The sequence below is a fragment of the Hyperolius riggenbachi genome, chromosome 5 (assembly GCF_040937935.1).
Source record: "Hyperolius riggenbachi isolate aHypRig1 chromosome 5, aHypRig1.pri, whole genome shotgun sequence".
NCBI classification, from domain to species: Eukaryota; Metazoa; Chordata; class Amphibia; order Anura; family Hyperoliidae; genus Hyperolius; species Hyperolius riggenbachi.
The window spans coordinates 363625861-363640838 of NC_090650.1; the positions used below are offsets into that span (position 1 = coordinate 363625861).

The window sequence follows — 14978 nt, forward strand, 5'->3', positions numbered from 1 at the left end:
TCATATTCAGTCTTAATAAAATCTCTGCCAAGTTAGCTTGTACTGGAACTTGCAGGCTTACTCTGAAATATTTGTCTTTATTTCTGTAACTGTCAGAGACCATGCATCATGTTACAGTGTACTTTAACTCTTAGTTATACAGTTAGCATTATTTTGAATAAGACCAAGATGAGTGAGTTGGGATCAGTAACTTAGCAACCAGTCACAATAACTTCTGTACTATATACTGCTGTAGGATAACAGTGATGGGATAGTGCATTGTGTATGTTTCTTACAGTGATGGGATAGTGCATTGTGTATGTTCCTTACAGTTATGGGATAGTGCATTGTGTATGTTCCTTACAGTGATGGGATAGTGCATTGTGTATGTTCCTTACAGTTATGGGATAGTGCATTGTGTATGTTTCTTACAGTGATGGGATAGTGCATTGTGTATGTTCCTTACAGTGATGGGGTAGTGCATTGTGTATGTTTCTTACAGTGATGGGATAGTGCATTGTGTATGTTCCTTACAGTGATGGGATAGTGCATTGTGTATGTTCCTTACAGTGATGGGATAGTGCATTGTGTATGTTTCTTACAGTGATGGGATAGTGCATTGTGTATGTTTCTTACAGTGATGGGATAGTGCATTGTGTATGTTTCTTACAGTGATGGGATAGTGCATTGTGTATGTTTCTTACAGTGATGGGATAGTGCATTGTGGATGTTCCTTGTTCATTTCAATACCTATACCCATTGTACTTTTTTTTTTGCAGGTCAGGTTGACATTTATGTTCATTACATGCTGTTTATTTATTTTCTGTTTATTTCTTTTCTGCATAGGACCCAGGAAGCATCATTGTATCCTCTTCCACTTGTCTGAAGTCCGTTCATTACCTTCCAAGCATGATTGAGATGTGCTTTGTGGCTGCAGCCTTTGTACTCTCTCTCCTTTGTGAAACATGTGGTTTAGTGTTACCCAACTCCACAGACTTATCATCAGCAGCCAATAATTCCAGCTTCCTAGAGCCAGAATTCGGTGCTCAGCTGGACTCTGCAAACATCCCCAAGGCCAGAAGGAAGCGCTACATTTCCCAAAATGATATGATTGCCATTCTCGAGTACCATAACCAAGTCAGAAGCAAAGTCTTTCCACCTGCTGCAAACATGGAGTACATGGTGAGTGATGCACTACAGGTACCGGAAGGGCTTGTTATTCATTGTGAGCTGTGTGTTCTTCCATTCATTATCTTGTACCCATGAATGAGGTTAAAAGGGGACTTGAACTCTTCCACAGGACAGAAGGAAAACAGAGAAATGCACCTTGTATGTATTTAGAGTTTAGCCTGTCTAATTCCCCCTCATCTGGGACTAAGCACAACTTGTAATTTGATCCCTCAGCTGTGTCAGCTGACTGCCATGGCAGAGAGCTCATTTGTAAACTTAGGATGTTAACAATATGTCTGCTTCCATGAAAGCAGGAAGTAGACAAACTGCAGATTTATTTTAGGATTTGTATCAGCTGTAATAAACAAAATGTTTTTCTTTAAAGGTTATTATGCTGTTTCGTATCTTTTAGAGCAGAGAGGAAATTCTGAGTTCAGGTTGCTTTAAAGAAACCCCGAAGCGGTTCATGGGGGGGGGCAGATGGGACACAGGGGCATTTTCTCTGCTTCATGACATGCCCCACACCACCGATCTCTGCCCCCCAAAAATAAAGATCTCTGCCCCCCGAAAATAACGACAATATTTTTCGCTATCTCAAGTGTAAACATGAGGGAGAGGAATTCCTTGTTCAAAACTCCCGCCAGGGGCATTCCTGCAGGGTTTCCAGAGCTGCCATTGGGCAGCTCTCTCTCCCTGGCCACGCCCCCTGCTTCTCCCCTGCCTCCCTGCACGCTGGGAGAGAGAATCAATATCTCTTTCCAGCGTCGTGAGCCAGAGGTCACGAAAGTGAAAGTGGGCCAGTGCGGCACACAGGAGCGGCGGAGAACGGCGCTTTTGGCGGCTACCGGATCTGCACAGCTCCCCCGGATCAGGTAGCCTAGTTTTTTTGTTTAATTTTGTGAGCCCACCTCCGGCTCTCTTTAAAGAGGCACTGTAGTTACATATAGTAGAATGCAGTAAATTATTCAGGATACCCATTTTTTTACAGTCATTTTCCTGGTTTCAGCATCAGAAATACTTCATATATATCATTATATCGCTGTATATTGAATGTAACCCTGTCCACCCAGTGATGTTTAGCCTAGGCTGATTAGCTATGTGGAATTTTGCACCCTAGAGCATTCTGGGAGACCAGGGCCCAAATGCAATTCACTTTTACTCCTGAGTTATCTCCTAGGAGATCATTTTCATCTTCTCTTCAAAATAACTTTTAAGCATTGTACAGTTGAAAATGTACCTAAAAGCTGGTGAAAAAGTACTATGAAAATTACTTTGAATATTTTTTTTGCTTGCTGGTGGTTTAAATTCTTTATTACATTATTTTCACTACAGTTCCTTTTTAACCTCCCTGGCGGTCTATTAAAACCGTCAAGGGGCCCCGCAGCACTTTACATTTTTTTTTAAATTTTAAATCATGTAGCTAGCCTAGCGCTAGCTACATGATAGCCGCTGTGCAGCGGCATCCCCCCTCCCCTTCCGATCGCCTTCGGCGATCAGAGCAAACAGGAAATTGCGTTCAGAACGGGATTTCCTGTTTGGCTTCCCCCATTGACATGGCGACGATCGGGATGACGTCATCCACGTCATGGCGTCGGAGGGAGTCCCGATCCACCCCTTAGCGCTGCCTGGTGGTGATTGGCCAGGCTGCGCAAGGGGTCTAGGGGGGGGGGGCGGCGCGGCGGGTAGCGGCGAATCGGCGCGGAGCAGTGGTGATCGTATAGTACACACAGCTAGCAAAGTGCCAGCTGCGTGTAACAAGAAAAAAATTATGCAAATCGGCCCACCAGGGCCTGAGAAATTCTCCGCGGCGACTTAGCCCAAGCTCAGCTCGGGCTTACAGCCACGGAGGTTAAAGGTCAACCCCATTTGAACTACTATTACAATTTTGTGTAGGTTATAACAAATCCCATGCTAACCGCTAGTGATGACTCTTGGTGGGTGATTTATGTAATCTGAAACCATCACTCATGTTGCTACTAAAATAAAATGGAAATGTGCCGGTTTTACTTCAATTGCGCATTGCAAATAAATAAGTAATTCTCAATTTCACAAATGATTCCTAAAATGAAACTTTTAGTTTTTTGATTTTTTTTTCATTACTGTTTAGCTGAGAACTCCATTGGCAATATAACCCTACTAGAATTTCATGTTTTACCATTATTAACCTCCCTGGCGCAGAGCTGGGACAAAGTCTTCCAGCACACAAGACTGAGACACCAAAGTGCACCCCTCCATCCCTCCCACCCCAGCCGTCACACACGGATTGCTATTAGACTAAGAGGTGCCCCAGGGCCCCCAACCCCCTCAAGTCAACTCCTTGATCTCTAATATCTGGCTTGCAGTCACTGCCATGTATGCCCTTTTCTTATTTCTCTCTGCTTCAAACATAGGGGAATAATAGCTGAGTGAGTTGTGCGCCCCCTTCTACACTGCCCCCTGACGCTGGAGCCTCTCTCTCCTCTGCCTTGGCCCTGCCCTGGCATTATGATTGAGTTCCTGCAGCCCTGCCTATTACTTACCTCCCCGGGATCCAGCACTGCAATTCGTACTCCCGTCCTTCGTGGCACTCTTCCCCTATGGTGAGATTGTCATCTGTTATCATGTGACAAATGGCAATCTTACATGACAGATCAAGAGCCTCAGAGGACCGGAAGAAGATGGGCTGCAAGCATCTGGAGGGGAGTTACAAACACTGCCATGCTGCATCCCCATACCTCCTAGCATCTTTTTTTCACCCGAAACCTGGGTCGGGGTTAAGGAGGTTAGGGGCTAGTTTGTTTACACTTGGTAAGCCTACTGCAGGGGTTACTTATGTTAAAGGGATACTGTAGGGGGGTCAGGGGAAAATGAGTTGTACTTACCCGGGGCTTCTAATGGTCCCCCGCAGACATCCTGTGTTGGCGCAGCCACTCACTGATGCTCCCGCCCTGCCTCCAGTTCACTTCTGGAATTTCTGACTTTAAAGTCAGAAAACCACTGCGCCTGCGTTGCCATGTCCTCACTCCCGCTGATGTCACCAGGAGTGTACTGCGCAGACACAGACCATACTGGGCCTGCGCTGTGCACTCTTGGTGACATCAGCGGGATCGAGGACACGGCAACGCAGGCGCAGTGGTTTTCAGACTTTAAAGTCTGAAATTCCAGAAGTGAACCGGAGGCGGGGCCGGAGCATCGGTGAGTGGCTGCGCCAACACAGGATGTCTGCGGGGGACCGTTAGAAGCCCCTGGTAAGTTCAACTCATTTTCCCCTGACCCCCCTACAGTATCCCTTTAAGTTCAGAAGGTGTTTGATTTTGTCATAGTCAATCTTCAAATCTTCATAGCCGCGCGCACCGGGTGTGCACGCATGTGCAGTACCATGCGGTGGGTGGCGGCAAGAAACACATACCTAGAGCCTGTTTTTAAATGGGCTTGGGTCTGCTAGTATATAATAATAGTGTACTACTATTAAATAAAAATAAATAAATATATAGCTTTTTGAGATGATGTGACCAACAATAGGGATTGTTTGGCAAAATCATCTATCATAAAGGGCTTTATGGTATAATTATGCTGGGAAACACTGACCTAGTGTTGGTATTTTATGGAACTACCGTCAGTGACAGCTGCTCATACATTTTGCTGTTGATGTATGAGGTGGTGCTGATGCTGCCTTTTATCTTCAGTTCCAACATCAAGAGAAGGGGGTAGGGCTTAACTTGCAAGAGTAGAACTTAATGCTGGTACACACTTTCAGTTATGATTGCCAATTGCTGAACCATCATACCACCATGAGGATGCATGTGGCTTTATTATACGGTCCCTCATTCACAGTCAATTCTTCATAGTTTAATACACGCAAATAAAGTAAACCTAGCGGGTCCAGCAGGGGGAGGCAGCTACACAGATTTTCAATAGATTTTATGCTGAAATCTATTGAAAATCTGTGTACAGAGTGTAGAAGGATTAGATGCATCTCAGATTACAAAAAAATCTCCAGAATTAATCAATTTTTGAAAGATTGTGCTAATTGATCACCACTTGTCACTTTTATAAGAGATTGGCAGTTTACTATGACCACTGCTATTACTGATAAATATTTATAAAGTGGAGCTCCGAATGATTGCAACTTAACCCCCTTGGTGTTATGATTCTTTCTTTAGGGTCTAAAAGCGGTGCAATTTTTTTGCATGCTTTTAGATTCTAAAACCTGTAAAAAATGGTGCTGCTAGGGAGTTCTGCAGGAGCCCAGCACTCACTCACCTCTCTGGGATCCAGCGCTGCAGTTTTGCCTATGTCCTCCGGGTGGCGCTGTAATCCTATAGTGAGATTTCCGGCTGTCGTCATGATTACAGATGGCGATTTCACTAGGGGGAAGCAGAGCCTCGGAGGTGAGGAAGAAGAATGGTGGCCGACTTGGGGTTCCCTGGGAGGTGAGTTAAAACATTGATTTTGCCCTGCATAGACCTCCCGGCGGCTTCCACGAGTTCAGCTCGGGGATACTGCTCCTGGCATGTTTTTTCCACCCAGAACTGAACTCGTGATTAGCACTAAGGAGGTTAAGGCTAGGTCACATGGACGGTTTTGTGGCGTTAAACAGCCTCGGCACTCATTGTTAAATGCTGTCCATTCAGATGAATGGAAGTTGTCGGTATGATCGCTAACTGGCGTTTGTGCAAATTCCGCGTTTTGTTCCCCATTTTCGATGTAGTTTGCCCGGGACCTAGCCATTCCTGAAAGCATAATTTACTGTTACGCTTTTGTGTCCCACCTGTGGGGGTGAAAAACGCTGCATGCCGGTAAGTGCTGATGAAAGCCGACAAATGCTTTTCTGCATGCTTGCAGAAAAGCATTTTAAACAAGACGCCAGGCTGCAGCGGGTTCAGATTTCCATCTGAACCAGCCCTTACGGTAATTGACTACCCCACTACATTCTTCACTTATATTGTGGCACATTCCATTGGCTTCAGTGGAGCACAGTGGAGAATGGGATGATTTTTTTCAACTTTTTCAGACAACCTGTTTGCCACTTTTGGCACGGATCAACACTTTCAAAATTGGTTAACTACGATGACCATAAAAGTCTTTGGAGGCTCTTTTTAGTTCTTGTGGGTCAGCTGAAGTGAATGAAAGATTTATTCACCACTTTCGTCATTATAGTAGGTGATAAAATAGCTGAATTCTAATGTAAACAAGCAATCCACCCTTTATAAATATAGTTATCTTAAAAGGGTTATCGGATTTTGAAAAAAGTAGCCCAGGCCTGAATGTATATCACAGGAGCCTATAGGCACAGATTTCCTGGCACCCTAAATTTTACCCTCCATGAGCCTACAAACCCCCACAGCAAGTGTGCTGGCTGGTCCAGCTGTCTCTTCTCCCTTACTTCCCTTGCCCGGCCGTCAAAGTCAGCTACAGGTTCCCCTTAGTATTAGGTAGCCAAATGAACCCTCAGTATTAAGTTGCCTCCGACTGAAGGGAGATGTGGTCAGTGGAATGCCGAAAGCAGGGTGAGTAACCTCTCATTTACACTCTGCTCAGGACTCTGCGTAGGGAAGGAGGCACTCGAGGAGCAGAGTAAGCTGCCTTTCTATCATCAGGCGCTTGTAGGCATGTGCCTACAATGCGTTATGGTAAATCCGGCTACTTAAAATGTTATAAAATTACAATTGAGGTAATTTTTTTCATGATCTTCATGGCACTATAATACATAGTATAATATATTACTATACATTAAAGGGAACCTAAAGTGAGAGGAATGCAGAGTCTGCCATCTTCCAACTAACCGACTATCACCGCTCAATTCTGTACTGAACTCTGCTGCTCGACTCATTCATCTCTCCTCTCGCTCTTCCTCTGCTGACCCTCTCTGTCAAGCTCTTCACTGGCTACCAATTAATGAGAGGATTCAGTTCAAACTCTTAACCATAACCTACAAAGCTCTCCACAATCTCTCTCCCCTGTACATCTCCTCACTAGTCTCCAGATACCAACCCAACCGCAATCTCAGATCTGCACACGAGCTTCTTCTATCCTCTTCTACAATTACCTCCTCACATTCACGTGTACAAGACTTCTCACGTGCCTCACCCCTCCTCTGGAATGCCCTTCCACAACACATCCGCCACTCTCCCACCTTTGAAATCTTTAAACGCTCCCTCAAAACCCACCTTTTCCGACAAGCATATTCTCTAGCTTAGGCCATGCACCCACTAAATAACCTAATTACGCACTGCCTGTACATATACTGTATACTTCCCCCACCTCTTGTTTCCACCCCATTCCTTCAGATTGTAAGCTCGCAAGGGCAGGGCTCTCACCCTTTTGTGTCATGGAATGTTATTAATTCAATTGCTTGCACACTGTTAGAAATTTATACATTTTAGTCATCCTGTTAAATCAAATTGTAATCAGCAGTGCTGTATCTTGTATCAGTGTTCATATTTCCATGTATATCATTGTCTGTATCATTATGTATCCCTTGTTTGTTTTCTTACATTGTACAGCGCCACGGAATATGTTGGCGCTTTATAAATAAATAAATAATAATAATAATAATAATCTTTAATCTTTAAAAATGCCATTTGAATGACTTTTGTGCTAATGCTCTGCCTAGTACTTTAAATCACGGGTACAGCATGCAGATCTGATACTCTGTAGCCTGACTCCACTGGCTGCATGCTTGTTGCAGGTGTGTGACTCAAAAACAACTAAAGCCAAACACTCAGTATGACAGCCAGGCAACTGGCATTGTTTACAGGTGAAAATGGTAGCCTGTGTATTACTCTCACTTCAGATTCCCTTTAACAGAAAGCATGCCCTATAGAGTGAATAGGAGACCTGGGCCCATATGCAATTACATTTTTCACCTGCGTTACCTCCTAGGAGATAATTGTAATCTTCTCATTAACCACTTAGGTCTATCTGGACGGATATATCCATCCAGATAGCCTGCCCTGCTGCAGCTGAGCTGGGCGCGCTGCCCCAGAGATCAATGAATGGGAAGCCAGTTTCCATTCATTGATCTATGTCCCTGTAAGAAAAACCAACAGCTTCTCTGAAAAGCTGCGATTTTTCTATGTCTCACGTCATCCCTTCAGTTCCTGTAAGCGAGAGTTCTCGCTTACAGGATGAAAAACCAAAAAATGAATGTGGCCATCTTGTGGCCAAATAGTAAAAATACATCTACATACATTATTTTAAAAAATATACACAATCAATTACATTTAAAATTACCTGTTTACCTCCAAAAAAAACCCCAAATAAAATGTTTAATATAAAGAAACTTACAATTTAAAAAACAACAACAACATAAATAGATAGCTAAGGGTCTGAAGTGTTTAATATGCATGTCAAGAAAGTATATTACTATAATGTTTTTAATTATAAGCTTGTAAATAGTGACTGACGCAAATTTGAAAAATGCACCTTTATTTCCAAATAAAATATTGACGCCATACATTGTTATAGGGACATAATTTAAATGGTGTAATAACCATGACAAATGGGCAAATAAAATACGTGGGTTTTAATTATGGTAGCATGTATTATTTTAAAGCTATAATGGCTCAAAACTGAGAAATAATGATTATTTTCCATGTTTGCTTAATACTCCCGTTAAAATGCATTTAGAAAAAAAATAATTCTTAGCAAAATGTACCACCCAAAGAAAGCCCAATTGGTGGTGGAAAAAACAAGATATAGCTTAATTAATTGTGATAAGTAGTGATAAACTTATTGGCGAATGAATGGGAGGTGAAAGTTGCTCGGATGCATAAGGTGAAACAAAACTGTAGGATGAAGTGGTTAAACTAACTTTTCAGCATTTTACAATTGAAAAAGTACCCAAAAGTTAGTGAAAAAGTACTACCACATTTATTTTGAGAATGTTCTTGCTTGCTGGAAGCTTAAAGGGCATTTTATGGCAAGTTGTGAAAATATCACCTAGGAGAAAGCTCAGGAGAAAAGGGGAATTGCATATGGGCTCTGTTGTATAAAGTCATAAACCTAAAAAACACGAGTCTTATGTAAATAGGCCCCCTTGTGTGATTTTAAATTTCAATCCTGCTCTTTATACAATATGCAAGATATACAGAATAATACATATATTATATATATTTAAGAAAAATATACAGAAAGAAAGTGAAAAAATAAACACAGTTCATAAGTTTTATTCAACCACCTGACTGAGTCACACTCAGAGTGGCCTCTGCCAATTTATAATACTGTCATTTGTACCTATTGATACCAATAAATTGAGTTTATTATACCTTTGTGTACTCTTTACAAAAAAGACTGAGTTACACTCATCCCAAACGTGCCCTATTCTACTTCCTTTTTTCCTCTTTATAATTTTAGCCTCTGAGGATCTGAGCCCACGGCTGCAGTTGTGTCCACTTTTCAGTTAGGCTAGGTCCACACTAGGCACGGTTGCAGGACGGACACTGCAGTCCGGGATCAGGGGAAGTACCACCAGACTGCAAACTGATCCGTTTTCATAAAAAGTGCATGAGTTTTGCATCAGTTTCTGTTCAGTTTTTTACCCCAGAACACGAACAGAAAACGTCTCTGTCATTAGGAAGGCAGTGGGAGGATTTTTTGGGCCAATAATAAAGTTCAGGCTATCCGTTTTTTCATCCGTTTTTGGTGCTATTTTGCCTGTGGAGATGGAGTTGCGTTTTCTCATTGCTTTTCACTACCCCTGCGTGTATCAGGGTCCTGATCCGTTGCGTGAAAATGCAGCAGATCCGGACCTTCCGTTCAGGTTTTGAGAACGGGTCCCTGTAAACGCAGACGGATCAGTTTTTTTCTTAAGTGAGGACGGCTGCTATTTTTAACATTAGTATCCGGGACTCCGGTTTTCATCAGGGCTGAAAAAGGCAGCCACGGATACGTTTCTGGACCTAGTGTGGACTAGCTCTTACACAAGTTACAGATGCTGAAACGCAGACAGAAGCGGACATAGTGAAAAGATTTCTTTAACAATGAATAACCTGCTAGCTGTGATAGAGTACAGGGTGACTGCAGTACCCCCATTGAGCCAGTAGTAGGGCTGTTTCAGCACTGTCTTAGTAAGGCCCAAGTTCTGCTATGACACTTCTCAACAAACGCACTGCAACTATGAGCTATTATTTAGTAGCTCGTAGAAAATAAGAGTTTTTGTTACATAGCTTTATGAAGTTATATAAAATTTCTTATAAAACAGCATAGCAAACTGAATAAACAATATTTTGGTGTACTGACCCGCAGCCACAGCCTGTCATCTATTTTTATTTATTTATTGTATTTATGAAGCGCCCACATATTACGCAGCGCTGGACATTAGTTTAAGTTAGAGACAATATTTAGGGGTGACAAACAGCAATAAGACAATACAGGAATATAAGAAAAAACAGATAATGCAGCACAGTATGAGTACAAGGTAATGCTTAGTCAGTCACTGGATGGAGCATGAAGATTAGGCAAGTTGAGTTCACTGAAATGCATAGCATGGGTGTACAGTAATGGAGGTGCATGATCAGGTAGGACACAAAAGGAGGAGGACCCTGCCGGAAGACTTACAATCAAGAAGGAAAAGGTAGGGACACGAAAGGTAGGGGACCAGAATTTAGCTGCAGGTTTAGAGCACCAGTGAGAGGTGGTAGGCCAGAGTGAAAAGGTGAGTTTTGAGGGTCTTCTTGAAGATGTTGAAGGAGGGGGCTGCCCTAATGGGTGGAGGTAGGACGTTCCATAGTGTTGGAGCAGCTCTTGAGAGATCCTGGAGGCGTGCATGGGACTAGGGGGGGGGGGGGGGGGGCGGTCAAGCGAAGTTTATTGGAGGAGCGGAGTGAGCGGCTAGGTGTGTACCTCTGATTAAGATCGGAAATGTAGGTTGGACAGGTGTTGTGGACAGATTTGTAGGTCAAACACAGTATCATGAATCTGATTCTGGACTGGATAGGAAGCCAGTGGAGGGATTCCAAGAGGGTAGCCGCCATGGTGGAGCGATGGGAGGAGTGGATAATTCTGACTGCTGCATTCATGATGGACTGCAGCGGGGCATTTCGGGTCATAGGGAGACCAGACAGAAGGGCATTGCAGTAGTCGAGATGGGAAATTATGAGGGCATGGATGAGGAATTTGGTGGTGACAGAGGTCAGAAAAGGGTGGATCTTGCAGATGTTACGAAGGTGGAAGTTGCGGGACTTTGTGAAATTTTGGATGTGGGGAGTGAAGAAGAGTGCGGAGTCCAGGGTGACACCCAGACAGGGGGTTAAAAAAATGAAAATGCAAGAATATTATACCTGTATTATACCAACATCCATGTTCAATTAAACTATTATTACAATTTAAACTGAAGCAGGCATCTCTTCATATAATAAAATATCTAGCACTTAGGTTTTCCAGACCTTTGCATCACATTCTGCATTTTACTTGCATACAAAATAAATCTTGTCTATAAAATGTATTTTCAGCTTTTACTATGTCTACCTATTTTACCTGCCGTATCTGATTTTCCATTCACTCACCCACCCAGGCACACACCCACATTTGTTAATGACAAACACAGCAGACAAATACACATTACACCTATACTTTTCCCATAAATAACTCTTACAGCATTCTCCCGCCCACCCTGTGGCTCTGATACATATTAAATGTATATGTGTACATACAGGCCTACTGTAGTCTGCTGAGTGCAGACTTTTTGAAGTGGTTTGTTTAACCAGTATGTCGGTCTGTCTTGGACGGCCCTGTTTACTATGATTTATTGTTTGTGTTGGCATAAAGAAACCATGCTTTCCAAACATGACTTGTTTCCTGGACTACATGTAGTGCTGTTTGTGGTCATGTAGAAAGAACAGTCTGAAAACATTCTGGCCTGAGATGTTTCACATTCTCACTTGTCTAGCAATGCTTTGGAGAATTGTGGTTGCAATGACAACAGCTGGCCAACAGGTCACTGAGGCTCTAGACCACCAGCAGGCCCGGTACAGTGAACACTGTGTACAATTGATGGGCAATCGTCTTGGCTAATATTTCAACCTTTGTCCTCAATTGTTAGCAGAGCTTTGCTGTCTCCTACAGTGTACAACTCAGAGATATACAGTAATGGATTAAATCAGCCTTACCAACCATGAAACTAGGCCTCTTTCAGATGGACAACTTGTTAACGCTCTATAACAAAGGATGACCCCCCCCCAAGCTGAGGTGGGAAATGCAGCGGATTAACACTATTGTGTGTTAAGCGCTGGCCCACATGCTGTTACAACTGCTGCATTTACATGCATTTCAATTATGCTTGTGAACGGCAGATGGGACGCTGCTCTGCTCAACAAGTGCTCAGTTCAGCCGTCCATCTGAAATAGGTCTGATGCAAAATAATGTTTTTAATGCTCGACACCAGCAAAAAAGTGATAGTGTCACGATCGGTGTAGCAGAGAGGGTCTGATTCTCAGTGATCTGCAGTATCACTGGGAATACAGATATATATCCGATTATTGATGATCTGCAGTATCACCGATAAACCGATATAACGCTAACCTCTGAACACCTGAGTAGTGTGAGTGCTTGGTGCAACAGTAATACCGTGAGGACTAAGCCTCAGAAACAAGTGCCGTACTGTATGAAGTACTGCAGCCAAACAGATTCCTTCCGAAGGCCTGGACTCTCCCAGGGGAGGAGTCAGGTGGAGCGTAGGAAGGACAGAACGTGAGTGACACCTAGGAGAGGGCGTCACTAACAGATCTGGGAACTGCCTCTAACAGCAAGGTCAGTTCTCGAAGTCGGGCAAGCCAGGTCGTAACACACGGACAGATACAGTACAGATACAGAAAGCAGAGGCGGAGTCTAATAAACAGGCAGGGTTCGGCAACAGGGTATCAGAAATATCGGGGTACAAAATCAGAATACAGAAGAATAGTAACAAGCATGGGGAACCTGAGGAGCGAGTTCCCAATGATACAGGATGGGCCCCGAGGCAGCAAATACAGAGCTGGCCCTGTGGAGCAGGTGCCCAACAAATACAGAGCTGGCCCTGTGGAGCAGGTGCCCAGAACATACAAAGCTGGCCCTGTGGAGCAGGTGCCCAGAACATACAAGGCATGAACTATCTCCTAGTGATAGAGATAGTTCTCAGTGTCAGGAAGGCCCTGGGGCGCAGGTGCCCAGCGAATACAGAGCTGGCCCTGTGGAGCAGGTGCCCAGCGAATACAGAGCTGGCCCTGTGAAGCAGGTGCCCAGTACATACAGAACTGGCCCTGTGGAGCAGGTGCCCAGCGAATACAGAGCTGGCCCTGTGAAGCAGGTGCCCAGCACATACAGAGCTGGCCCTGTGAAGCAGGTGCCCAGCACATACAAGGCATGAACTATCTCCTAGTGATAGAGATAGTTCTCAGGGTCGGGAAGGCCAGGTCGGCAACTCACAGACAAACAAAGTACAGGATCAGAAGACAGAGGCAGAATCAGGGGCAAGCGGAGGTTGGCAACGGAGTATCAGAAAGGCAAGGTGCAGAATCAGATATCAGGAGAGTAGTCAGACAGGCAGAAAGTCATAACAGATAATCACAATCAAACTAGTACTTTAAGCTATCAACAGAATCTAGCTAAGTGTAGGATTACAGCTCCAGCTGGTCCCGGCACACTTAAGGATCTGACTAAGGGTCTGCGTGCTCCCACATTGTGATCGCAACGACAGGCAACCAGCAACTGACCAAGCAGCAGAATATATAGTTGCTGGACACTGCCGCCCCGCCCGAACCATTCAGCCAATCATGAGTCCTGCAGGAATCAGCTGACCTTCCTGATCAGCTGACACTTCCCTTGCTAGTATAAAGGTCCTGGATTCAGGCCCGCGCGTGCATAGCTCTCCATCTGCCTAAGTGCACTAACAGACCCAGCCACACCAAGCACACGCTGCTGCATGCAAACAGCCGCTTTGCTGTCAGGACATGCGGCGGCTTTTCTGCGTTCCACCCCACACCCAGACGCGAGCAGACCGCCGCATAGGACGCGGAGTCATCCGCCTAGCTCTTGGCACACGCGGCGGCTTTCCGCGTTTCCTCACAGATAGCTTGGAAATGAATTAGTTCCTCAGCTGCCTTTCTTGTTGCTGTATTTGTCTCCTCCTGGGAAAATTACAAGGGACCAGAGACACCAATAAATTATTCTGATTTACCAACAGAGAAGAGTTAGGACCCATTAAGGTCATGGTCTTTTCAAATTGGCAAAAATGAATCAGATCTACAGTAGCTCTTGGCAGGATTGGGGGTCATTCCTGCACTATTCTCCTTGCTGCTCACATTTACTTACAGAGGTGCACTACAAATCTGTTGCTTTTTACAGTTTTAAGAAAGTTCTGATTTTCACAAAATTGTGAATTTTGCACAAAAATTGTTATATAGTCATGAAAATATTGAGTCAACCTCATTCCTACTGAGCATGATTGTTTTCTGAGCCACCACAGATAAGCTGCCGTTTTTACATTCAAATTTTTGGGTGTAAAGTGGGGGAGTTGGTGTATTTACAGGTGATAATCCACGCGTGGTGCAGAGCATGCATTTGAGAATGGCATGCAGGTCAAACATATCTAACTCTCCTCACGCCAGCTTGCATGCACATCTATCCCTACCAGCTTCTGAACGGCCTGCTAGAGCCCAGGCTCACTGCGGTGATATGATAGTGAGTTTGGAGCTCTAGTGGCCAATTCAGAAGCTGCCAGAGAGATGCAGGGTCCGAAGCTGGACTGAGGAAAGGTAGATATGCCTCCACCGAGTGGCTAGGGTGCCACATTGGGGATTTGGCTAATTGGCAAGTCATGGCTTTTAACTTTTAACTGTGTGTGTGTGTGTTATACAGTAAATGAGAAAGCA

The 14978-nt window shown here is 44.1% G+C and overlaps 1 protein-coding gene across 1 annotated transcript in view; it reads left to right on the forward strand.

Annotated features, from left to right (window-relative positions):
* Nucleotides 1–888: 888 nt before the first annotated feature.
* PI15 (peptidase inhibitor 15) overlaps nucleotides 889–14978 on the forward strand; it is a 49518-nt gene continuing 35428 nt past the window's right edge. The window contains exon 1 of the mRNA XM_068234829.1: nucleotides 889–1161. Within this exon, the coding sequence (XP_068090930.1) occupies nucleotides 889–1161 (273 nt within the window). The remainder of the gene's footprint in view (nucleotides 1162–14978) is intronic.